This window comes from Carassius carassius, chromosome 32 (assembly GCF_963082965.1).
Source record: "Carassius carassius chromosome 32, fCarCar2.1, whole genome shotgun sequence".
Taxonomy (NCBI): Eukaryota; Metazoa; Chordata; class Actinopteri; order Cypriniformes; family Cyprinidae; genus Carassius; species Carassius carassius.
In genome coordinates, this window is record NC_081786.1 from 130,001 (window position 1) to 155,000 (window position 25,000).

Sequence of the window (25,000 nt, forward strand, 5' to 3'; positions counted from 1 at the left end):
TGAAGGTGCTTCAGTGATGACCAGAGCGCTGTTGTACCTGCACCAGCAGAGGGTTTCCGAATCTCAGAGCGCTCTCCAGATTCTTCCTGAAGGCATCGTCCAAAAAGCTGGTGCGGGTGATCTTTTTGTCCTTGTATTCGTTCATGATGAACTCCGTGGCCTGACCCGAGGGGTCAATGATGAGCGGATACCTGCAGAACACGACACAGGTGTGAGAAACAGGCCAGAGTGCTTCAGTAACACACCGTCTGGTCTCTCACCGGTCGAAGCGCTTCAGCATGATGGCGTTCTCCGTGCACAGGTCATCAGCGGGCAGTGAGCTGGCCTGCCAGCGAAGCCTCTCGTCTGCATTGGACAGATACTCCGTCCTGGCGATGTCCGTGCGGAACTGGACGGGAGAAGGGGCAGGTGTGAGGACTGAAAGCGCTCAGCGCTGCATTACAGCATGTTTCGGAGACGTCTCTGTACCTGGATGTTGGCCTGCTGGAGGTGATGGGACCAGGTGGTGAACAGGTTCTGTCTCATCTGCTGGTCAAAGTAACCAGCGTAAGCCACGAAGGCAGCGGACAGCAGACAGTCTCCAGCGATGGTGGACATCTGGTTCTTGAAGGTCTCGCTGGTCTTTTCCCATCGCTCTCTCTCAGCAGATAAACTCTTCAGCAGAGCTGTGCTGCGGTTCACCTGCAGACATTAGAAGACGAGCGTAAACCGCTGTTCAGAGAATACGAACACTAGCCAGCAGACAGCTTTCCCTCAGGAACCTTTAATGGCTTTTTAGAGTAAAGAAGCTTTGAGAACCCGTTTCAAGAGGTTTCCATGCTGTATTCAACTTTCAAATAAGGAACAACTGGAATGCATTGTTTGATGTCTTGAGTTTTTAACACCATGCCAGCTTTAAGTTATTAAAGACACTTGGATTAACTTGATTTAAACCCTTTACAATGGCATCAACAGAGTAAAATCTTCCTCTTAGAAGCAGCTATATATTGCTGTGCTCGTACCTTGGCCTCGACGGCGGCCAGATCCGCTTTGATGGCCTGTGCTTCAGAGATGAGCACGGCGTACTCCTCCTTGTAGCGAGCGATGCTAGCCTCCAGATCCCGGATCATCTGCTCCACCTCCTCCGCCTTCGTCTTGTTGTCTGTAGCGTCGTCCTCCAGCTTCTGCAGCTCGTTCCTCAGGGGCTCCACCCGCTTCAGCATGTCTGCGTAATTCAGCTGGACACAGAGCCAGAGGTCAGCAGCGGAGTCAGTGCACTCACACAGAGGTCAGAGGTCAGCGTCCTACCTGAGCAATGGCCCATTTGACCATGGGCCCGCAGGCCAGCGAGGCCCGGTTCACCTGCTCGTAGTTGTAGCTGGGGTTGGACATGTAGTTCTTCTTCATCTTCTCACGGATGGAGTCGCTGGGACGCAGACAGAGTGTGTTAGAATGAAGATTTGATGAACTCAACATCTACACACTCCTGTTTTACACACACCTACACCTTCACACATGATCTCAGACACACAAGATTTCTGTTAGAAGATTTTCCCTTGAGACTTGAAGGATATATATTTACATTTGGGCTGTCGATTTAACATGTTTATTAGGTGTAACTGATTGATTTTTTACAACAGTTCTATAAACAAGCTGTTAATATTCCGTTACAGTTGAAATACTGCCACTATGTTTTTGCTCAATTTGCAAATGAAAAGTTGCCAACAGCAGAACGGTTAAGTGTCTTCGATCAACACAGCAGTGTTTTCATCAGTGAGTGAACGCACGGTTTTGAGCAAATCAAGTGAGTCAAAGACAGCTGAATCAATGACTCGCTCATTAAGACACTTCTAGTTTCATATTCTGAATATTAATTTCATGAATCAGTACTAAAGATGCTTTTTAGTACTGTCTATTCAATGCCTTTCTCAATTAACACAATAACTAATCTCTCTCAGCACAAACTGACGTGCAATTTATTTGTGATTAGATTAATTATTTGGCACATCATGTAGTTAATGATATAAAAAACTTCAAATCGCTTGACAGCTCTAGTTTCAGTGACATTCACATGTTCATAGTCAGTTCCTGGTCACATGACATACAGATAATCAGAATCTGTAAACTATTTTGTGTTAAGTTTTGATTGTTTATTCTAACATTACGTTTATGATTGATAATGTTTTCATGGACTCATGAACCCCGGTGTGGGAATCCATCCGCCTCATACGTCAGAGGAAGATGTATGAAAGAGATGATAATACCTCATGTCCTCAGAGACAAAGTTGACTATGCTGGAGATGAAATTGTCTCTGATAATAACTTGTCTGATCTTTTTCCAGTCACTAGTTTCCTCCCCGAGCAGGAGGCAGATCGACTCTAGAGCCAGTTTAACGGCTGCCGGAGGGTTGGCCATAGCACGAACCTCAACCAGATGCTGCTTCTTAATGGAGCTGACCGCTAGAGAGGGAATGGAGTGTGTGGTTTAGGACCATGAGGACACATGGGTTCAGGCGGGGGAGCGGAGCGGCCGCGGCGCTGGAGAGGGAACCGTGTCACGTGACGAGCCAATCAGAGATCATTAGATCTGGAGCACGGTGACCCTCTTCACACGACACCACCGCTCCACACCCCGCAGTCAGTCACCTGATCTCATCAGCAGAAAAGTTCACAATAGTGGGGATGAAGTTCTCGCGCATTATGATGGAGCGAATCTGCTTCCAGTCGGTGGTGCTCTCGCCCAGCAGCAGACAGATGGACTCCAGAGCCAGCTTGACTGCGGCCGGCGGGTTGGCCATCGATCGCACCTCCACTAAGTGCTGCTTCTTAATCGATTTAACAGCTAAACAAGCCACAAGCCGTGAGCAGAGGGAAGAGTGAAGACAGGAAAAGGTTAGCGCAGGGAAAAGACCACCGAGCACCGCTGGCAAACACACGAGAGACAGAGCTGAAAGCAGGAAGAACTGAAGGAAATATCCACTGATGTCTCCGGACACTGGGTGGCGTTAATGGTTTTAGAGCAGATGTAAACTATTTGTTTCTTAAATCTGGAGCTTAACCTCTCACTTTATCCCTCAAACCAGTGAATATTTCCTCAGTGGATCACAACTGTGCAGGAAAAACTATTTCAGACTGATCCTTTATTTAAATGTAAAGGTCGACCGATGTATTGGTTTGCTGATCAATCAGCAGCAATAGTTTGATTTTGTCTCTCCTGATAGTTTTCCAGGTTGTGTTCATTGCTGGAGCGGCTCAGAAGTGTCTGCTGTGATTATACAGAGCGGGAAACTTCAGATGTGGATTTAACAGCACACCTGTTACAGCTCCAGCCTTTGTGTGTTTATTTACAGATGACTGCTGAAGTGAAATAACACTTTACTCCATTTATGTGATTAAGTGTGAGCGTATTAATTCAGTTTACTGTTACTAACACATTTGTCTTCTGTTAACATTAGTTAAACTATGAACTAGCTTTAATGATCAATATAATAATTGATATTCATACTTTTATTCATTTACAATTTATGGTTCAGTAGTGTTTTTTTATTTTTTTTTATAGTAAAGCACTATTTCAGTTTTGGTTCAGTATCCATTTTACAAACTATTGGCTGATTAATCGTATCGGCCCGTGAGGTCAAACCTAGCTGTCGTATCAGTAAAATCCGCCATCGGTCGACCTCTAGTTCATATGTGCAGATTATTGTTACATGAATCTGGAGGAACAGAGCAGTGGAAGCTCAGAGGAGACGGAGCGAAGCGTACCGTTCTGAGCCTCGATGACGGCCGGCTCCACCTGGTCCAAATCCTGCTTCACACTCAGCTGCTTGTCTTTAATCACTTCCTGCTGCTTGTAAACCGCTTCCTGTATCTCCTGACTCATGACCTGTGAAGCCAAACAACACCCGTCAGGTTATTTACGAGATCAGCGGCTGAACGACGAGCTGAACGATGACTCTTGCCTTCTTCTTCTCGGCCTCCTGCTGGTCTTTCACCATCTTCTTCAGCTTGTCGTTGGCAGCAGCGTTCTTGACCTCCAGCTCCTGACTCTTGATCCGCAGGTCGCGCCGCAGCTCCTCCACCTGTGACAGCACACGGTTAATAACGCTGAAGCAGCTCGTGCATCTGCATGTGTGATGTGGTGTGAAGCACGCACCTGATCCACCGTCTCTTTGATTTTGCGCAGACCCACGTTCAGATGCATCTGCTGCTCCTCCAGCTCGCTGCGCTTCTCGTTGAACAGGTTGGCGTAGTGGTTGATGAAGTCCAGGTAGTGACGCGGGGTGATGGCCATAGTGTGGCCGCCGCGCTTCGCCAGACGGTTGTTAGCCTAACACACACACACACACACACACGCGCGCACACACACACACGCGCGCACACACACGCGCGCACACACACGCGCACACACACACACGCGCACACACACACACGCGCACACACACACACGCGCACACACACACACACAGAAATAAAACATCACAGTGTGCACTTAAAAGAGTCGCACAATTTACTAGAGGCTGTGGGAAACAAATAATTGCTGCAGTATTTAAAGTGTTTAATTTACATGAATTACAAATATACATTTATAATAATAAATATACATTTAATGAACCCATTTTAAATATAACATTTGAAAGTGGTTTGAATGAATAATTCAATGACTCGCTCATAAATACTTCACTTGTTTCATTACTGCATGAATCAGTATTTTTACATGTTTGTGCACAAGTGCAGTATGGAGTACCTCAAGGCTCAGTACTAGGGCCGCTACTCTTCACGCTTTACATGTTACCCTTGGGAGATATCATTAGGAAACACAATCTGACTTTGCTGCAGCCTGGAATTGAACTACTGGTTTCGTCTGGTCAGAGGAGAATGGCACACTGTTTCCCTGTTTAATACTGTAAAGCTGCTTTGAAACAAACTGCATTGTAAAAACCACTATATAAATAATGGTGACTTGAAGTAGTTTCTTACCTAAACATGCTAACTTAGTTTCAACGGCAGCCCGAAAGCAGATTAGAATGCTCTTGTAAGACTCTTTCGAAGATTTAATAGACACACGCGAATCGTATAAATCGTGATTCGTGAGTGCATAAACAACTTAGACTAGTTTTAAAAAGTTAATCATCTAATATTTTTCTTTAAGGCTGGTCAGAACTTTTTAAAGTTATAAAAAGGAGAATGGTCAAATTTTGCAAACTACTAGTTGGTGGAATTAGTTAAGATGGTGTCTTAACATAGTGGGGCTAAGTTTATGCGACCGGCCCCAGATCGAGTCGAGACTGATATTCTGTAACTGAAGCTGATGTGAACCTCTCTGACCTGGTGCAGGGTCTGATGCACGAACACACATCCGTTGACGATGGCCTCGCGGTGTGTGGGGGCCTGCGGCAGCTTGTCATACACCGTGGGCATGTAGTCCGGCACTTTGTAGTTGGGCTTCTCCAGGTCCATCTTGCTGGTGAACTCTTTACCCACCTGATAAAGCGCTTCAGTGGACCAATCACCAAACCAGTTGAGCACACACCTGAGGAGAAACGCCATCAGTCCAGCATAAGAGCGACAGCGGTTAGAGAAAGAGCACACAGAAGTTAGCTGTGATTTTAATTGATGCACAAAATTTGAATTTCATAAAACTTCTGCAAATAAAGCACCGTTTCAGTCCCACGTGTTAAAAACTCTGTCACTTCCTGGGAAACTGGTGCAAAGCATCAGTAATAAAAATGAACATTTCCTCAACTTGGAACTTTTGCTCTGTTTTCCTACAAACATGGGTTTCCATAGTAGTTTATGAGGATATCTTCTTGTTGGATAAAACAATTATTTGACTCAATGAGTGTGAAAGCTTTTCTAATGCACATTTTAAGAATTTACACACAATAGCATTTACTTCCACTGTTAAAAAAAAAAAAAAATTAAAAAAAAAAAACATTCTCTCAAAATTTGCATAAAAATAGTTGGACAGAAACGGACATTAACAGTTCTTCATTTAAGCAGACATGTCCTGCATTCCTGAAGCTAAAATAAAAGATCACGACGCCAGAAATAGCAAGGTCCAGGGAAAGCATGAACTGATCAAATGTATGAAATGTATGGATGATAGCGTGTGCCACAATCGCACCTGTTGAAGAGGGCAGGTGAGGTGGCCGCTCGGTCCTTCAGTCCCTCTGATGATGGGTTCATGGTGAACACCACGTGCAGGTTCCTGATCACCTGACTGGTGAACCACTTGTAGAGCTCCTCATGAGTGTCCAGCATCAAGCCCTCCTTCTGCGCTCCTTCCTTGCACTGCGTCATCAGCGTGGCGTATTCGTCGCCCTCGAACAGACCGGGCACCTGCAACAGCACAGAGCGGTCAGAACACATGACAGACGGAGAGCGGGGGGGGTCTTCATCAGGGGTCACACCTCTCCGTTGGCCAGCAGCGTGTTCATGCGCTCCAGGAAGCCCGAGTCCAGCACGTTCGACTCGTCCATGATGAAGGCGATCTTCTCGTTCTTGCAGCCGGAGCGACGGAGCACTGTCCGCAGGTCTTCGTCAAAGTCCTCGCCCGTGTATTTCCTGTGGACCTGCGAGGACACGATGGGTTAGCCTCAAACAAACAGAACTTGACAGACAATCTCTACGCTCACTGCTCTAACCTTGATCTGATAGACGCTCAGGCCGTTCATCCAGGCCACGAAGCGGGAGAGCGTGGTCTTTCCAGCGCCGCTGACGCCGATCAGGAGCAGGTGACCCTGCGGCTGACGGAAGATTCTGGAGGAGAACATCAGCATGACGTCACTGAAGCATCAGCAGGTGAAATAACAAACCGCTGTGTTTCTTCAGACTCTCTGTACCTGTCGATCCTCAGCACGTGATCCAGAACCTCATTGAAGAGCACCAGAGGAACGTCCAGCTCCTCCTCGTAGAACACCTTCAGTCTGGCCTTCACATAGTCACGCAGCTCCTCCTGCTCCACGGGAACATAGTCCTGCAGGAGAACAGCAGAAGCGCTCAGTCGTCCGAGTCTGCAGGGACGTCCAGAAGAGTTCAGCTCGGTCACTCACCTTGGAGAGCCAGTTGCTGTACAGGATGGGTCTGTTAAGGGCTTTGTCACGCTCGATGTTGGGGAAGTGTTTGAGGGCGACCGTGTCGATGTTCTCATCTGTCCAGCGTCTCTCCTCATCCTCCACCAATCTGCAGGAGAACCAGATCAATCAGTGTGCAACGTCACCACAACAAACACACTCTCACAGCTTTGCTGCGGACGCACATCGAGACTCTTTCAAATGTAACACTGTTTAGAAGAAAACGCAACATTGCTCCAAAACAGGAAGCAAAACTGTAACTATGAGATCTACAGGTCTGAAAAGAGCCCTAAACTCACCGGTCCTGGAAGAGTCTCAGCGCTTCATGAGCCCAGATGCGAATCAGACCCTCCACAGGAAGTGTCTCCAGCGGCCGCAGCGCCTCAAAGATGCCTCGGACCCAGCGGGTCATCTCTCTCGGAGAGTAGATGTAGTGCGGCTGTGTGTCCTGAGTGAACCGCTCCTGCTCAGACATAAAACAGTCAAGATAAACATTTCATCATCTCAAACCCAGGAGCGTTCAGCGGTTAAACTGCAAACCTGAGACATGGTGTAGAACTCGACCATGGCAGCCGTGAGCGGCTCAGCGAAGGTCCGCAGGGACGGGATCAGGCGGAGCATGGCTCTGTTGAAGGTGCCGTAGATCTGTGTGAGCGAGGCCGGCCCGGGATAGTCCACATACACCACCGGCACGTGACGCAGAAACCTGCACACGGTCACACGAGTCACGTCAGGACATCACTGAACACATCTCTGTCTGTATTAGCAGTGATGAGGACGAACCTGTAGGAGAGCGGCTTCCTGCCGGGGTCTGTGGGGGGGTTACAGGCTCCGACGAACTGGATCCGCTCCAGCTTCACCCAGGTCTGGTCTGAGGTGCGGTAGAAGCCTCCGTGCTCCACCATCTGAACACAGCACACGGGTCACACACACACACACACACACACACACACACACCGCAACGAGACGCACCTGTCTGATGAAGGAGATGACCCGCTGCGTGCCGTACTTGTCCATGTCGGGGAGGTTGATCTCGTCACAGAAGAGCACCAGCCACTTGCCCAGCTGCACCGGAGCCAGAACCACGCCGTTCGGAGTCCTGCGGTACTCGCAGTAATGATCGAAGGTCTTCAGCAGCAGCTCTGGAGTCGTAGCGCTGGAGAAGTTCAGTCCCACCACCTGGAGAACACACACATCAGATCCTAGAACACAGCTGATCTGCATCAGGAACACTGCTTCATCTGTGAGCAGAGACTCCGGGTCTCCTCACCTCCATGTCCGGCAGGGCTCTCAGGGCACTGAACAGGGTCATGGTCTTCCCGGAGCCCGGCGGCCCACAGAGCACCAGAGGCTTGTGTTCGGCCAGCCAGGTGTAGAGCAGGGCCTCGTGCCGAACCGTGTCCAGAGTGGGCACCACCACGTCCGGCGAGGCCACCTTGTGCGTCTCCACCTCGATCTGAGGCACCTTCACCTGCCAGGACTGCCACTCGCCCGTGATGGACACCTGACGGATTCACAGCAGCGTTAGAGTCACACACTCGCCTCAAACATCACACTGCACCTGAGACGGCGTCTGCTCGCACCTCGTAGTCAATGATCGGCACGTTCGGAGCAGACGGCAGAGACACGGTGGTGATGCGGCGGATGTATTCTCCCAGCTCCGCTCGCATCTTCAGCCTGCTGTCACCCGAGAAGGACCACAGCACTGCGTAGATCAGGTATTTCTGCACCACAAGCTCAGAGTTAGCATGTGTCATTAATTCTCACTCATGTAGCACGTAAACACGTGACCCGGCGCATCCAGGTGCCACACCTGCATGTATTTCTCCAGCTGGTCCATGGGCATGGGGAAATCCGGGTGGTTGTTGTTGTAGAGGGCGATGTTGCGGCAGGCCTGATGCAGCATGGAGAAGAGGGAGCTCAGCGAGCGCAGACGCGTGAAGTCCATGATGTGCTCCATCTTTGACGCGTGTTCCAGAGCTTTGATGACCAGACCGGTGGAGGTGAAGTACGGCTGGAGGATCACCGCAGCGTCTCTCTGGATCTGTGGATCAAACACAAGAGGCTCTGAAACCTGACAAGCACACGCATGAAGCACACACCGAGCGATCGCAGAGAAAGATGCAGAACAGGACTACTAGTCAACACCAGTTCCTTCAGTACTTCTAGATCCTTGTTTTTAATTTAAACTTTCAAAGCTACTGTTTCATATTTGATGTGAATTTCTAAGGCCTAAAAATGATCCACGCGATCAAACTCTGCTGTTTCACACTCCGTCTCCTCACGTCTTCTGTCTCTGATTGAGAGTTCAGAGTGTTTGATCCAGTCGAAGCTCTTTTAGTGTAATTCTGGAGCTCCTCGTGTCAGATCTTGTCTGATTCTGATCAAGTAAAGGTCAGAATAAGGTCAGTAATATCTCCAGATGAACTCTTACTGGACTGAAGCAGCTCAGCTTTACTTGATTCTCTTGATTTCTTCAGCTCTCAGTCACTGTGTTATATGTGCAGATCATTTACATCTCATCTCATGACTGGAGATATATTCAGATCAGTTTATGTGGTTTTGCACGCTGGAGTACCTGCAGCATTGGTGAAGCGGCCTCCTCGCCCTCGTCCTCTGTGGCCTTCCTCATGCGCTGAGCCTCATCCTCTCCCTCATCCAGCGGGATGCTCCTCAGACGCGCCAGGAAGTTGTTGAAGATCATGTCGGTGCTGAGAACGTCCTCGCTGAACCAGACCATCCCACAGCGAGACACGGTGGCCAGCGTGGCGTACTTCAGGTCCTGCACCTCAAACATGATGCGCACCTGTGTGAAGAGAGCATCATCATCATCATCATCATCATCACGACTACAGACTCTAACGTCAGATCTGCTGCTGCGTACGTTGGGTGGCAGGCTGAGACGCTCTCCGTTGGGGAGAGTCAGGAGCTTGTTGTCGTCCAGCACAGAGTTCAGATTCTCCACCCACTCCGGATCCACGTCACCATCGAAGATGATCCACTGCCGCTTCTGCAGCTCTCCACGGACGTTATCGATGATCCTGAACACACACACACACACACACACAGCACATGAGGACAGACATCAGAATGAACCCAAACCTGAGGACAGACGAGGACTCACTTCCGGAGCACGTGTGTGAAGAGTCCGTCGGTCCACTCGCGAGTGTTGGGGTCCAGCGTGCCGTACAGGTGGTCTTTGCTGATGGCTTTGGGGTCGATGATGTGAGCGACGCCCTCCAAACCCTCCAGCCTCTCCAGGGCTTTGAGCAGGACCCTCCAGGCCATGGTCTTCCCGCTGCCGGACGGCCCGACCATCATCAGCCCGTGATTGATCTGAGTGATCTGATAGAGCTGCAGCACCTGAGGAAGAGAACACGGTCAGACTCATGTGTGTGTGTGTGTGTCTGTGTGTGATCTGATAGAGCTGCAGCACCTGAGGAAGAGGACACGGTCAGACTCATGACTCTGTGTGTGTGTGTGTGTGTCTGTGTGAGATTGTCTGTGTGTATGTGTGAGAGTGTGTGTGTGTGTCTCTCTGTGTGAGTGTGTCTCTCTGTGTGTGTGTGTGCGCCTCACCTTCTCCACCCACACGCTGCCCACGTCGTCTCCGTCTCCGTATGTGAGGTACATCTCGGCGCAGACCTTCTTCAGCTCGTCTCTCAGTGCGGTCATCTCTCCACGCATGTACTGGACGCCGGGGAAGACGTCTGAGAGCAGGCTGAAGAGCAGAGGGATGTCCTCGGCCACCAGCTTCGGCACCATGGTCTCACACACGCTCTGGATCAGGATCTGACGGTCGAGCACATGAACGCTCAGAGATCAGCACAGTAATAACAAATGCTGGCTTCACTCTTCATGACCTCAAACCGCTCTGTTTCCTTCACTCATGTTCCTGGACGAATCGTAAGACACTCACCAGTGCATCAGTTCATAAGCTTTTATCAAAATTATAATAAGATTCCAAAAAATAACAAGTCACGAAAAACAAACATCTCTGCCGAAGTCTGAATTTGTCACTAAATTTAACTTGACCATTGCTCTAGCGTTTATAATAAAGTTGTATATATGTGCTGCTTCCATTCAAACATACAGTATACTAATTGAAGCCCATTTATTCATTCAGTATCTCCTGTGATATAGAGACGTGGTCAGCTCTCGTCACATTACAGTATTACACAGCCCTCAGTTTCAGGCTCGTCTCACCTCCTGCTCCGGAAGGTTCTCTGCGATCTCGTTCTCATCCACGTCCTCCCCGCGCTCACGCTTCTCTCTCTTGATCTTCTGGATGCGCTCTCTCTTCACGTTCCCGGCGCTGATCAGCACGCTCTTGAGCGCTCGCAGACCGAAGTCATAGTGAGACTGAGACGACAGCTGCTCGTCACACAACCTGCAAACACAGAGCGCACAGGGTTAAAGGTCACGACCTCACACACACACAGAACAGCAGCGGCGCCGGACGCAGACGCACTTGAAGAACGGGACGATCTTCTTGGCCAGGATCTCTGCGGTGCGGAAGCCCTGTGAGTACAGCATGACCTGAGCGATCAGCTGACGGTCCGGTTTGGTCATGGCCAGACTCCTGAAGAGCTTCTTGAGGTTATCGGGCAGGTTGGAGCGTCCGGCGTAACCAGGGTTCATCGTGATGAAGATGGCCATCTCCGCACTCACCTTCACCTGTTTGTTCAGCAGCTCTGTGGTGACGGGCACGCCTGCACACACACACACACACACACACACACACAGATCATCATCTGATTCGGTTCTGTGTTGATGATGTTGTTCTGATCCATCTCATGAAGGGCTACAGTGTTAAATCGATGCACAATTGATTCGTGGACCGATCTTCCAAATGCATCATGATCTTATATTTTAGCAGCAGATGGCGCTCTCCTCTAGTGTTTATCCACACACTCAGACACTGATGAAGAAGAGCTGAAGATCACTTGTGTGTATCTTCACCTCGGCTCAGAATGCTTTTATTACGCCACATTACTGTAAACACAACTTTTCTAATTTATTGATTATTTCAGGTTCAAGTGTGTGAGGATTAGGAAACGAGTAGAGTTCTGTTTCTAAAGCATGCAGCGCCACCTGCTGTTCACAACTAAGAATCGTGACGCATTCTGAAAATCTTTCTCGCGTCACAATGCATTATTCATTCTCCCAGGCATAACATCCTGCACGTACTGTGGTCTCGGTTGGGGTTGCTGTGTTCTCTCAGGGCCACCTGGATGTATTGGACCTGCTGAGACACGGCAGACAGCATGCGCTCCTCCAGACGGTTGAACTCGTCGAAGCAGCCCCAGGCTCCCACCTGACACAGACCCACAAAGATGCGACCCATCGCCTGCAAGACAAGACACCGTCACACCCTGAGACTGAACACCTGTTACTGACACCGTCCTGTGACGCCCGTCGCACCTGGAAGTCAAAGGTCTCGTCGCAGTTGAAGACCAGGACGAAGCGGCCCAGCTGGTGACCCAGAGCTTTGACAGACTCCGTCTTCCCCGTCCCAGCAGGACCTACAGGAAAAGAACACCCGTCAGCCACCGCACACACACGCACGCACGCACACACACACACACACACAGACACACACACACGCGCACGCACACACACACACACGCACGCACGCAGACACACACGCACGCACAGACACACACCCACACACACGCGCACGCACATACGCGCACGCACACACACACACGCACACACACACCCACACACACGCGCACGCACACACACGCACGCACGCAGACACACACGCACGCACAGACACACACCCACACACACATGCACGCACACAGACACACACGCACGCGCACGCACACACACTGACCGAAGGGCGATCCTCCCAGACGGGCCTCCAGCGCCTGAGTCATGGTCAGGTAGCAGCGGTCGGTCAGTGGCGTCTGCACCAGCTTGTCCTGCACACCCAGGTACTCGAAGCCGTAGTTGAACTTGGCGTTGGCCATCTGGATGGAGAGCTGCTGGAGGACGTCGGTCTGCTTGGGGTCGAAGTAGAAGCGCATCTGGCTGAGCCACTCGAAGGACTTGGGGTTGTTGATCTTGTTCTTGATCAGAGTTCTGCTCACGTCTCTCTGGTGCACCAACTCTGTGATCTACCAATGAAACACACACAAGTCATGGTTCGAGAGTGAACGTCTGCGTCTGTGTGTGCGCATCAGAAGGATTTAAGACTGTAAGACCAAGTAACAACAACACCATACGGTTTTCTAAATACAAATGTAAGGGTAGGCTCATCTTTCTGACCCCATTGTCAGATACTGGTTTTTGTTTTAAACAAATGTAATTGTTAAATTTTTATACTAGAACAGCACGCAAAAATACGGAGGAAGATGCAGTTTGCAGAGAGAGCGTGTCTCTGCTGTGTTTGTGCTCACCAGGTGCTCCAGCTTCCTCCTGCGCAGCGCTGGCTGCTCCATCAGAACCGTGTCGGCCAGCAGGTTGAGCGTCGCCTCCACGTTGGTCAGCACGGCCTGCAGCGGACCCATGTCCACTCCTCCGTTGATGGTGTTCAGAGCGCTCTCCACGTTCTCTGACCAGTCGATCTGTGCGGAAAGAACCACCAGCTGGGCCTGGACACAGCAGACAGAGGTTAAACACTCATGATCAGGTGGACAGACTCTGGGTCAGTCTGGGAGGACGGGTCACCTGGTATCGGTCGATCCAGTTGATGTAGGTGCTCAGGTCGATGCCCGTGCCCTTGTTGAAGTCGCCAACCTCTGTGACGGACTCGGCCAGCAGCTTGGCCAGCGTCACACGCATCTCACGCTCCACCAGCGTCAGCCACTCGTTGATCTTCGGATGCTTCGTGATGGACACCGGCGTCTTATAGAGCACCTGAACACAGCAGAGCGTTCACAGGTTTACACTAACTAGCACTCAGTTATATTACTGATGTAACGGCTCTGACGCTATCAGACGAGAACGGATCTGAATAATGACACTTCTCTAGAGCTGCTTTAGCTGAAACTGAGTCAGACGTGTGTGTCTGGGGACGAGCCGTACCTCCTCTCCCTCTCGGGACGAGATGCCCAGCACCTCAGTGTTGTCCTCGTTCAGCAGGATGCTCGAAACTCCAGCGAACATCTTCTTGAAGTGTTTCTGCAGTTTGGCCACATTCTTACTGTTGCCTATGATCTCCATCAGATCTTCATCACCAACAAAGTAGAACCTGCGGGAAACAGACACAACCTGTAAGTCTTCAGTGTCCGTACTGTCACTCTAGTCTAAATACTGAAGCACGGCCTGCAATTATGTGACCAAATTAAAAACACAACCCAACATGTCATCTTTTTTCAAAAACTATTATTATGCACAATTCTGAAAGCAGTTTCACGGTCACGAAAATCACTGGTTAACACATCAGATAAAAGTCAAAGAGAGGTCTTTGAGCTGAAAGGTCTGACCTGGGGAAAGACGAGCGCTCTCTCTCCAGATATTCTCCCAGGGCTTTCTGGATCTTTCCCAGCAGGTCAGCGAGTCTCTCCAGTGACCTCTGAACCCCCTGAATGTTCAGGACGTCCATGACCAGAGGAGACTTGGTCACCTTCTTCATCAGGGCCAGAAACTCTGTGCTGATGCTGTGGAATCAGACGAGTCACATGTTAAAGCCACAGTCTGCGTGTTCTTCAGCTCACGGATGTAATGAGTCTGACCTCTGGAAGCGCTGCGTCTCCACAGGAAGCAGGTGTTTGATGTCAGCACTTCCTGTGAAAATGCCTTCCAGGTAAACCCAGCGGCGCTGCACGTCGATCCAGACGTCAAACAGAGCCATGATGCGGTTGAGTTTGTCCTCCCAGCTCAGAGCGTCCTCCTCGAACACCTGCGAGAACAGAGAGACTGCTGGGACACACGGCTCCTCTCTGACACACACTCGCTCTCGTTCTCTTCAGTACCTTGTAGTAGGGCGAGAGCTTCATGGCCGACACGCTGTTGATGTGCTCCTTCACTTTGTTGAACAGATCGTCCCATCCTCGAATCAGACGGCACTTGTTCTGATAGTTGACCAGGTCGAGCTCGTACGAGTTCCACACTTCACGAATCTGCAGCGAAGAGGAAGGAGCGTTTGAACACACACACACACACACACACGCACACTCTCTCTCTCTCACACACTCTTGCTCTCACACACACACACACACACACCTGCTTGAGGAACTCCTCGAGGGCCATCTCTCCCTGTGCCACCAGCAGCACGTCCTTCACCACCATCTCGTTCTTCTGCAGGTCCACATCCCAGATCTGACCCAGACTCAGCTCGGACAGAACCCAGTTCACATGCAGACGCTTCATCAGCTGCTTCCAGTGCCGGTCCTTCAGCGCCTCTGACTTCAGCTCGATCACCAGCATGTTCACCTGAGGATCAGCACAGCAAGGGTTTAGGAGCCTGGCTGACTCTATCCCAGCATGCTCAGCGGTTCAGGCAGGAGAGGCTCACCTTCATGTAGCCCTTGAGCAGTCTCTGCACGTACTCGTAGGAGGCGTACTGCCTCAGTCGAGCGGGGAAGTTCTTCAGCTGGTTGAGGAGAGCGTCCAGACTCTGGCGCAGCTGCACAGCAGAAGAACACAGACTCGGTGTGAGCCAGACTCAGGTGTGTGTCTCAGGAGACTCAGGTGTGTGTCTCAGGAGACGGAGGTGTGTGTCTCACCTTACGCGGCTGCACAGAGACCCACGGCTGCTCCTTCATCTGATCGATCTGCTCCCAGACCTTCGACAGCTCCGACCAAACCCCCTTCAGATCCTGCAGCTCCTCCAGAGCCACCTGACAACACAACACAAGCATTTAATGCATCTTCATTCAGACAAGTGAAGAGAAAAGAGTAAGTGCACTTCATATATTTGCACCTGTAGATTTCAATCTCAATACATATCCAGAGTTTATTTTCTCTTACATTCACAATTTTTATATTTCTATATTCTAAAGGTTTCCATGCCCATGAGATGTGCCATATAAGTAAACTTGCCTTGCAGCTAAAACATTAGATTATGATGAACTCCGTGATTGTTAGCTGGTTGTGTCTTTGTTAAACCTGTTATGAGCGAGGTCTGAAGCGCTTCACCTGGACTCTCTCCTCGCTGCTGCTCAGCAGACCTGTGTCCGTCAGCTCCAGCGCCTCTTTGGCCTTCGCACACTTCTCTCTGTCGTCCTTCAGCCGGCCGAACTTGCCCTCGTAGATGGTGAGCGACTGCAGCGCTTCTTCTGGACGCAGACTGCCCTGCAGCGACGACAAGCAGACAAACACTGAACGAGAGCTGCCAACACCAGACCTCTCTCAGATCTCTCTCACACACACGTACTGCCACAGGTTTGGTCTTCTCCCAGTCCGACAGCAGGTCTGTGGTGCGGTTCTCCACGGCGCGGTCCTCCTGCACGATCTTCATCTGGAGGTTGGCCACCTGCTGCTGGATGGCCGTGTCTTTGCGCTTCATGATGTCGCTGAAGGCGCCCCACTCGCCCTCGATGTTATCGATGTACAGCCAGGAGGAAGGGAACTGGAAGCGCTGTTTCTCCAGCAGACGCTGGCCGTTGCGGAACAGCTGCGGAGGACCAAACACGTTAATGACGTTTCCTGCAGAGAAGCGTGTTTAAGACCTAGACTGTACTCACATCCACTTGCTTCTCGAACTGTTTGATCTTGCGTTTGAGCGCCTGCACGTACGTGATGAAGGTCACGGCATCAGAGGTGCTGGCCGTATCCACCGAATGCTGCTCCAGCTCTTGACGAGACTGTGAGAGAGACACAGAAGACTTCAGAACATTCACTTGAGCACACAAACATGATCTGTGCCTTCAGCGAGAGCTCGGCGCACACCTTGGAGATCTGCGAGTGGAAGTCCTGCATGTTGTTGCCCAACATCTGTCCAAACTTACTGAGCACCTCCTTATGCCACGAGTCGTACTTCAGATTGACCTTGGACTGAACCTAAAGCAGACGTAAAGAGAGACACGTGAGCGTGTGTGGAGAGACTCCTCGTGACCCAACCGTGAGCCGCTTCCTCCTGACCTTGCCGTAGTCGATGACGGCCGGCCCGAACTCCTTCCTGGTCTCGGCGTTGTCAAACGTGCCTCGAGCTTTGCGGATCTGCACGAGCAGCGCCTGCCACTTGTTGAGATCTTCTCCCAGACGGCTGTAGATGTTCTCGGGCTGCATGTCCCACAGACACTGGTACTGGAGCCACACCTGAAGAGAAACACAGTCAGTCCTGCGTCTGAACACGCTCGCTCGCTCACTCTGAGAGAAGCATTACCTTCACGTACTGCTCCACCTCAGACACGATCTCCTTCACTGCGTTATAAGCTTCCTCCAGCGCAGACGGACCATCAGGCATCCTGGTCAGAGCGTTCCTGTAGAACTTCTCCTCTTCTGATAACTCGTAGTGAACACCCACCTGAGAGAAGAGCAAACAGTCAAGACAAAATACTTTTAGAAAAATCTATGTTTTAAATATTTTTGAACATGCAAGTAATACAATACTTTTAAATATGAAACCAAACCACCGGTAGATGACGGTAAACGACAGTTTTAATGAGCGAGTCATTAGTCATTCATTCAGAATTGAAACACTGTGTTGCTCAGACACACAAACTTGAGCAAAAATACTCAATATTATATTACAAATTGCTAAGTTTGTGTACGTTTAACTCACAATAAATAATTTTCTTCTCATGCTGATGACATGTTCACTTGTGGATGGAGATTAATAAAAAAAATGCCAAAAATCATCCTGATCAATCATCAACCTGTATACCTCACTAAACAGTTTATGGTCACAGAATGTTTTTTTCTGATGTAAATGTGATATTACGTAGATTTTGCTTACAAGCCGTTATACTAACATCTATTAGTAGTTTAAACAGCGATTGAGCGATTACTGCAGAATGATCATTTTTGGGTGAACTGTCCCTGAACCGAAGACAAACACAGACCTGATATCTCTGACTCTGGATTCTGGGTAGAGACAGGATGACCGTCTTCCAAGCGAACATCTCCTGGTAAAGCCTGTAGCGGCAGTCTTCGATCGGCGGGTTCAGATAGATCACCTGGTTTGTGATCCTCAGTTCATGGACGACATTCTGTTTGGACGAAGAAAACGTTTGAGGGTGAAGTCACGAATCCTCAGTGCAGACAGACTCAGAACTACAGGAGGACTTCTTGCCTTGATCTTGGGTTCTCCTCCGGGCTTGTGACTGACTTGAGGAGCCTCAGTGTCCATGTCCACATCAGCCCTGTCCTCCATCTGTCCCTGGAGAACCTGCGTCCAGGCTTTGAGACCCGCCTGCAGACGCACCCCAAGGATGCGCTCGATCTACAGGAAACACCATCACATCTGATCAAACACCGCTCTCTGGACACTCTGTGCTTCTGTGCAGCTGGACTCACCTCGATGTCCAGTTTATTGACCCAGATGGGCAGGTTGGAGTACGAGTGCAGGTTCAGGTCGTCCACAGCCTTCTGGATGCGGTTGAGGATCTCGGTGAACATCTTGTGCTCGTACATGCAGGTCTCCAGCGAGCGCACCTCCAGATCAATCTTCTCCTCGATCAGAAGAAGATCATCCACCTGAGAGTCACACACACACGACAGTCACATCTCTTCTGACCCCGACTCTAAACACACATCTACACCACCAACCCAATCATGGACACACACAACACAGCAGCTCGGTGAATTAAATAAAGATTAAAACACTGTTGAACAGCACAAAATAAATAGGCCTAGTTAATATATATAATCATAGATTAGGAAATCGCCAACAAAGCTTAACCTCAAATTGACGCTTCCCTTTTCAACATCTATCAGTGGTGTTTCTCAAGACTTGGAGTGTGTGTGTGTGTGTGTGTGTGTGTGTATCCAATCATCAGGCTGGTGTCAAACTGTCTTGAGCTGCTCTACCTTTTCTTGGAAGTTGAAGACGGTTTCGGCCAGACGCTGGACGTAGGGGTCGAGCTTGTAGGACTCCCAGACCAGCGAGATGCCCTCGGTGATGAGCGCCTGCACTTCCTTCTTCAGGCCGGCCACCAGCAGCGAGATGGACATCCTCTCCTCCACCTTCTCACAGGTGCGCTCGTAGGTGCGCACGCTCTCGATGAGCGAGATGGCGAAGGGGTACAGCTGATTGGCCTGATGGGCTTTGTTGACGATGGCCAGCGGCACGCGGAAGCTCAGCCACTTCAGGTTGCGCACCTCTTTGGAGAGCGTGATGATCTCGGGCAGGAAGTTGACCTTGAGCTTAAGCAGGGTGCCGGTGCGTCCGCGGGCGCGTGTGTTCTCGATGGTGAAGATGCGGCCGGACACGCCCAGGTTACGCTGCTGGACCTTCCTCGCCCAGTCCTCGAAGATCTCCTGCGTGTTGAGCTTGGCGCGGAAGCTGTCTCCGTCCTGCTTGAGCTTCAGACCCTCCACGTGGTTCTCCCAGCCCTTGCCCAGGACGTCTTCCACGCGCTTCATGTAGGCCGTCAGCTGCCGGTCGATCTGCTTGGCCCAGATGATGGAGCCGGAGACGGGAGGCAGGTCTCGCACGTGGCTCATCTTGCAGGACTGGCTCTGAGGATACTGCACCTTGAACTTGTCGTGCAGAGCCTCGATGTCGTCTTTGACGCGCTGGATGAGCTGCGTCTGGTACTCTCGGATGGCTCCGCGGATGTGCGGCCGCACGAACAGGGCGTTGAAGCGGGAGAAGATGCGGAACATCTCGTTGGCGTTCTTGGCGGTGCCCAGCTGGTCGCGCAGGCGTGCTGTGATGCGTGTCTCCACGCGGTCGATGCGCTCGTCGTAGCGCTTCATGGCTGCTTCCCAGGCCTCCACTCCCTCCTTCGACACGTCCAGTCCGTCCACTTCCTTCACGTTTTCGTAGGCCAGATTGACCTCCTCGATGGCGTTGACGTCTGCGGCATCCAAGAGCACCTCGGCCACCTTCATATCGTCGGGCTCCGCCGTCTTTCCCTGAGCATGCTGGGTAACGGCAGACACCTGGAGAGACACATAGACTTCATTAGCTTTCTTATTCTGTAGAATACTCTATTCTGATTGGTCAGTCAGTCAGCAGACTCCAGGGTGTGTTACTGTAGATAACAGATAAATATCACAGGCTCATCCGGATCACTGCAGTCAGCTCTACACGCTTGGAAGCTTTATGATTGGTTGGCTGATAATAAAATATTAGAACTCAATTCAATATTAGAGCATTGTGTTAGCAGCAAGGTTGTGGGTTCGATTCCCAGGGAACAATGTTAGGTAAAAACTGTTAGCCTGAATCCACTAAGTTGCTTTGGATAAAAGCATCTGCTAAATGCATACATTTAATTTAATTTAAGTCATCCTAGTATCGCAGACTCTTTCACACAAACGCAAAAGGAAAAGCAACTAATCTGGTCAGGAAACATTAATCTCTGATTGGTCAATAGCGTGACAGCATCAGAACGATCAGAAGCCGTCGGGTCACACCTGAGGTCGGAGCACTCGGACGATGACGGCTCTCAGCTGCTCGTGCTGTCGTCTGAAGCGTCTCATGTGGTCCAAGCGGGACTGGAGCTTCCTGTGCGCCGGACTGAGACGCCACACCATCTTCAGATTCTCCTCCCTCTTCCTCTTCACAATGTCCCTCAGCAGCACCTGCAGCTTCTCGTACTCGTCCTCCCATGTCTGGAAGACCTCGAAACACGCCACCATCACCTGCACAGGAGGCAAACAAGACTTCCTAAACTCTAATCTGCGATCTGGTTTGGTTCTAGAGCACACGTGTGTTATTCTCAAGCCGAGGGGCGAGTACCTTCTCAAACTCCTCGTATGCTACATGCATGAGCTTGCGAGTGCCCAGCACTTTGAGCAGCTGAGAGCTCAGGTCTCTAGAGATGGCCTCCACCAGACGCAGCGCACGCTGGATGGGGTACTTGGTGTTTCGGATCTTGCGCAGGTGAGTGAAGATGGCCACCAGCGCCTGCCGGATCTTGTCCAGCTCAGTGGCCGACAGGAGATCGTTGAGAGGGAAGTCCTTCATCAGAGGGTTGTAGTCGTTCACCGTCTCCACAGCCTGCTTCAGACCTGAGAGAAACAGCAGAGCGGTCACAAGCGTCATGGAGCACAGCGTGAGATCTCCCTCGGACAGACGGCTCACCCGTATCTGTGTCGAAGCTGACCGTGGCGTGGAAGCGTTTGCCGTGTTTGAGGATGTCGAGCGTCAGCAGCACCTCGGGACTCTCTCTCTTCTCCTGGATGCGGTTCAGAGCTCGCTCCAGGTTCAGCCAGAAGCTGATCTCCTGCAGAGCCGTTCCAGACGCCGGGTCTCGGTCCAGTTTAGTCACCTGAAACACACAAAGAAGTCCAGATCAACCGTAGGCTAGGCCTGCACAAAACACACTCCAGGTGAGCTCGTCACGGTCAGATCATCTTCAGGGAGGAGAATTTAACAATTCAGAGAACCTTAAGTAAATCAAAAAATAAAATAATAATTTCCATTTGGTACAGAACCAGGATAGATGAGCTGTCTGCTGATCTCCAGCCCTGTGTTTATCTGCAGTAGTACAGAGACTGCATCTGAAGCACAGCGTGTGTCAAACCTTCTGTATCTCCCGGATCCAGCGGTTGACTCCGGACTGAAGCTGGTTCAGGAAGCTGGGATCCTCCACTTTATCTCCGAAGTCTGTGACCTTGGGCTTGTCTCCGCGCTCGTAGCACTGCTTGGCCACGTTGGTGATGATGGGGTGTATGAGCAGGCTGATCTCGGGGATCTCGATGTTCTGCTGCAGGTGCAGTAAGCCCATCTCCAGCTCCGCGATCTTCTTCTCCACCGAAGGAGCCATCTTATCCCCATCCCTGCACACACACACACACACACACCGTGAGGACCGGCTCTCACCTGACTCTCTCTCTCTCACGCTCCGAGCGGACCTCACCTGTCAGCTTTACCAGACTCTCGGATGTAGGACTTGAAGTAGGGAGCCACAGCATTGCTGATGAAGGAGTGCAGCGTCTCGTACGGAGAGTCTTCGCTCAGAGTCAGGACTCGCACCTGAGTGGAGATGGGTTTATCTGCATCGATCACTGCGGTCCGCTTGATCAGAGCCAGGCTGGAAGAGCACGGTTATCATCAGAACACAAGAACACACAGTGCTGACAGAAATCATTAGGACGCTAGTATCTCCACCAGCTAAGTCAGTTATTATTTGCTGTAGGGTGTCAGTAGGAAATATCGGTTTACATTTCCAAACATTACTCCAAGCATCATATGACCCCTTTTTCATTAAAGGGGTCATATGATGCGATTTCAATTGTTCTTTTCTCTTTGGAGTGATACAAGCTGTTTGTGAATAGATAAGATCCCTAAAGTTTCAAAGCCTAAAGTCTCAAACCCAAAGAGATGTTCTTTATCAAAGTTAAAACTTGTCCACGCCCCTCTAAAACACCTCGTTTAAACACGCCCCCACATCTCTACATCACTGTGTGGGAAGATTTGCATAACTCCGCCCACATGTTGACAGTCTGAGCTCGTTACCTGTTTGATTTGAGCCCGTAATGGATGTCGATGCTGATGTTGTAGGAAATGCACTCGCGCTCCTCCTCACCTTCATCTCCAACATCCTCTGCAGAACAACAACAAACAACCAGCCGTTAGTGATCAATCAGCTAAACCATCTGATGTGAACCCAACACAAGTGAAGAAGAGGAGCATGTGATGCTGCTGGTGTGTGTGTGTGTGTGTGTGTGTGTTACTGCCTGGAACACAGCTGCACTACAGTAACAACAAGAGCACATTCACACTGAAGAGAGCATTGTTTGAGTCTCCTTCAAAGACATTGTGACTGAAAATCACTGTTATGACCATAACTGACCCATCGTAAGCCCCGCCCCCCCTTAGTTACTGTTGCTACCTCGGACAAACAAACAGAGCGGTTCACTCTCTTACGTACAATGACAGATGTCAGTAATAACAGCTTATAATTTACACTTTATTAGATGACATACTTTCAATGAAGCCATCACAAAGTTAAACAAATCCCCCTGTAAATCACTTTAATCAGTCAAATATTAGCTTGTAATGGGGAGGTTCATCTTTGTTATTGATTAGAAGCTGGTCCTGAAACAGAAGCGTCGGTGACGTCACCGGTCTGCAGCAGACACGCCCCGAGCGCGCGCAGATCCTTCATCAGCACAGACTCAATATTGTCTCTGTACACCGCTGTGTCTGAACCGGTTTTTATTCAGTCTATGGTCTGAACCATAGAGGTCTGAACCGAACACATTAGAGAAGGTTCATTCGGACATTTGACGTGAGAGCGACTCAAACAGGGCGGGGCTACACAAACCCTGCGACACTTCTAAAATATAAAGACATCAATGACAGTCAGAGCAAAACCGCACCCAAACACTGTTTGCAGGTCATCCTGAGTGATAATCTCAGGTACAGATTATATGCTTTATTCAAATCTAAACGTGTCCAATAGAAGTTTAAATATCATTTTGCGTGACCTTACGTACCTTATAGCCATACTGAAAGCAACAACGGTTTACCTCAGATCTTAAAAATAAATTAAAGCAAAGATATACGTCAAAACTGTGATATCAATGCGAACCAACCAAGTGTATTCAATCACAAATATGGCATCAGTCAATCAGTATGTACATTTAATTATGTTTTAAAGATTTAATATTTATGAATTAGATCCTAAACTTGTCCATTCCGTTGCGAGTGCAGAGGCTCCGCCCACACACGTTTCTGATTGGCTGTGCTATTTGATTGATTGATTGATTGATTGTGTCACGTCGCCGTATTAACGGTGCGTTTAACGGAGTTTTGTCACCTTTCAGCGCGCTCCGCTCCACCAGGATCGACGGAATCTGAGGATCTGAGAGGAACTTCTTCATCTGCTCCAGCGAGCTCTTCTCCTCCAGCGCGCTCTCGAGAGAAGCGGGCGCGTCGCCGCCATCTTCCAGCAGCAGCGGCACGAGCTTACGGATGTGTTTCTGCAGAACCGACGCGTCCGCTACCGTCTGCACCGCGGCAGAGACCTCCATCCCGCCGCCGCCGCCTTCCTCTCCTCCGCCACTGTCTGACATTTCTCGCCGCGATGAAACGCAAAGAGCCGATGATCGAGCTGTGAGAGAGATCCGCTGTATCACGGACTCTGACACTTCACCGGAATGACCAGCGCCCCGCGCGTCGCCAAACTTTATTGTTTCTCGGAAGTCTGTGATATGTAGTTTTTCCAGCGGCGGAACGAATGAGTGAACGCGACGCGAGAACTACAAACCACAGAATGCCGAGAAGCGTCACACGCGCTCGCGTCAGCGCGTTTCTGCTGCAGTGACGCGTGTACATGAAAGACAAAAATTAATTTCATGCCAAATTTTACATTCATAAATGTACATTTTCAAAGGAAACTCCTTCCTTTCTTGTTTTTAGGAGAGATTTTGACGAGTATGTAAATTATAAGAATTCTATTGGATTTAAGTCTCTTTCATGGTGTGATTCTTATAGACCCTTTGTGTTTAGGGTTGGATTTAATGTGTATGTATACCTGATTGACTTTGGTTCTTATTCTGTCTTTGTATTTGTTTCTTTTTTCGTTACATTAAAAACATAAATAACAATAAAAGCTGTGCAAATATTTGGTTTCAAACACAGTATCATAGCTATTAAACTATTTCTTGTTACCCTATTATTTTAAATCTGTATTTAACCTCAGTGATCTCAGAGTAAAAAGAGCTGCCAAAGTCTGATTTTGTGGTAGCTGTGCTTTAAAATTAAATTATTATAATCTTAATTCAAGTGATGAAGGATTCTGAAGATCTGACAGTAATGTTAAATATTAAATATAAAAATTATTCATATGATGACAATGAATGATAAAAAACTCAAGAAAAGTAGGCCTGATCAAAAAGTAATCAAATGTACTCTAATAAAGTAACTGAAATGGTTA

The 25,000-nt window shown here is 49.7% G+C and overlaps 1 protein-coding gene across 1 annotated transcript in view; it reads right to left on the reverse strand.

Annotated features, from left to right (window-relative positions):
- The window catches only part of LOC132112320 (cytoplasmic dynein 1 heavy chain 1-like), a 42,852-nt gene extending 18,646 nt beyond the window's left edge, over positions 1-24,206 (reverse strand). The window contains exons 1-57 of the mRNA XM_059519760.1: positions 23,882-24,206; positions 22,576-22,663; positions 21,977-22,150; positions 21,641-21,896; positions 21,199-21,385; positions 20,854-21,125; positions 20,529-20,756; positions 18,978-20,054; positions 18,465-18,644; positions 18,241-18,390; positions 18,011-18,157; positions 17,332-17,472; positions 17,088-17,264; positions 16,896-17,006; positions 16,691-16,810; positions 16,381-16,620; positions 16,143-16,298; positions 15,731-15,844; positions 15,520-15,630; positions 15,228-15,437; positions 14,978-15,124; positions 14,738-14,904; positions 14,489-14,662; positions 14,088-14,253; positions 13,731-13,919; positions 13,460-13,654; positions 12,895-13,177; positions 12,477-12,577; positions 12,243-12,402; positions 11,524-11,764; positions 11,259-11,442; positions 10,632-10,844; positions 10,177-10,415; positions 9,937-10,093; positions 9,631-9,858; positions 8,866-9,096; positions 8,636-8,776; positions 8,323-8,556; positions 8,025-8,231; positions 7,836-7,957; positions 7,593-7,758; positions 7,352-7,515; positions 7,032-7,161; positions 6,822-6,955; positions 6,624-6,738; positions 6,390-6,551; positions 6,104-6,318; positions 5,305-5,509; positions 4,133-4,306; positions 3,939-4,058; positions 3,742-3,862; positions 2,626-2,821; positions 1,288-1,405; positions 1,002-1,217; positions 469-681; positions 261-388; positions 38-191 (exon numbers count right to left, since the gene is read on the reverse strand). Coding sequence (XP_059375743.1) covers positions 38-191; positions 261-388; positions 469-681; positions 1,002-1,217; positions 1,288-1,405; positions 2,626-2,821; positions 3,742-3,862; positions 3,939-4,058; positions 4,133-4,306; positions 5,305-5,509; positions 6,104-6,318; positions 6,390-6,551; positions 6,624-6,738; positions 6,822-6,955; positions 7,032-7,161; positions 7,352-7,515; positions 7,593-7,758; positions 7,836-7,957; positions 8,025-8,231; positions 8,323-8,556; positions 8,636-8,776; positions 8,866-9,096; positions 9,631-9,858; positions 9,937-10,093; positions 10,177-10,415; positions 10,632-10,844; positions 11,259-11,442; positions 11,524-11,764; positions 12,243-12,402; positions 12,477-12,577; positions 12,895-13,177; positions 13,460-13,654; positions 13,731-13,919; positions 14,088-14,253; positions 14,489-14,662; positions 14,738-14,904; positions 14,978-15,124; positions 15,228-15,437; positions 15,520-15,630; positions 15,731-15,844; positions 16,143-16,298; positions 16,381-16,620; positions 16,691-16,810; positions 16,896-17,006; positions 17,088-17,264; positions 17,332-17,472; positions 18,011-18,157; positions 18,241-18,390; positions 18,465-18,644; positions 18,978-20,054; positions 20,529-20,756; positions 20,854-21,125; positions 21,199-21,385; positions 21,641-21,896; positions 21,977-22,150; positions 22,576-22,663; positions 23,882-24,137 — 10,905 coding nt within the window. The 5' untranslated portion in view covers positions 24,138-24,206. The remainder of the gene's footprint in view (positions 1-37; positions 192-260; positions 389-468; positions 682-1,001; positions 1,218-1,287; positions 1,406-2,625; positions 2,822-3,741; positions 3,863-3,938; positions 4,059-4,132; positions 4,307-5,304; positions 5,510-6,103; positions 6,319-6,389; positions 6,552-6,623; positions 6,739-6,821; positions 6,956-7,031; positions 7,162-7,351; positions 7,516-7,592; positions 7,759-7,835; positions 7,958-8,024; positions 8,232-8,322; positions 8,557-8,635; positions 8,777-8,865; positions 9,097-9,630; positions 9,859-9,936; positions 10,094-10,176; positions 10,416-10,631; positions 10,845-11,258; positions 11,443-11,523; positions 11,765-12,242; positions 12,403-12,476; positions 12,578-12,894; positions 13,178-13,459; positions 13,655-13,730; positions 13,920-14,087; positions 14,254-14,488; positions 14,663-14,737; positions 14,905-14,977; positions 15,125-15,227; positions 15,438-15,519; positions 15,631-15,730; positions 15,845-16,142; positions 16,299-16,380; positions 16,621-16,690; positions 16,811-16,895; positions 17,007-17,087; positions 17,265-17,331; positions 17,473-18,010; positions 18,158-18,240; positions 18,391-18,464; positions 18,645-18,977; positions 20,055-20,528; positions 20,757-20,853; positions 21,126-21,198; positions 21,386-21,640; positions 21,897-21,976; positions 22,151-22,575; positions 22,664-23,881) is intronic.
- Between the last annotated feature and the right edge of the window lie 794 nt (positions 24,207-25,000).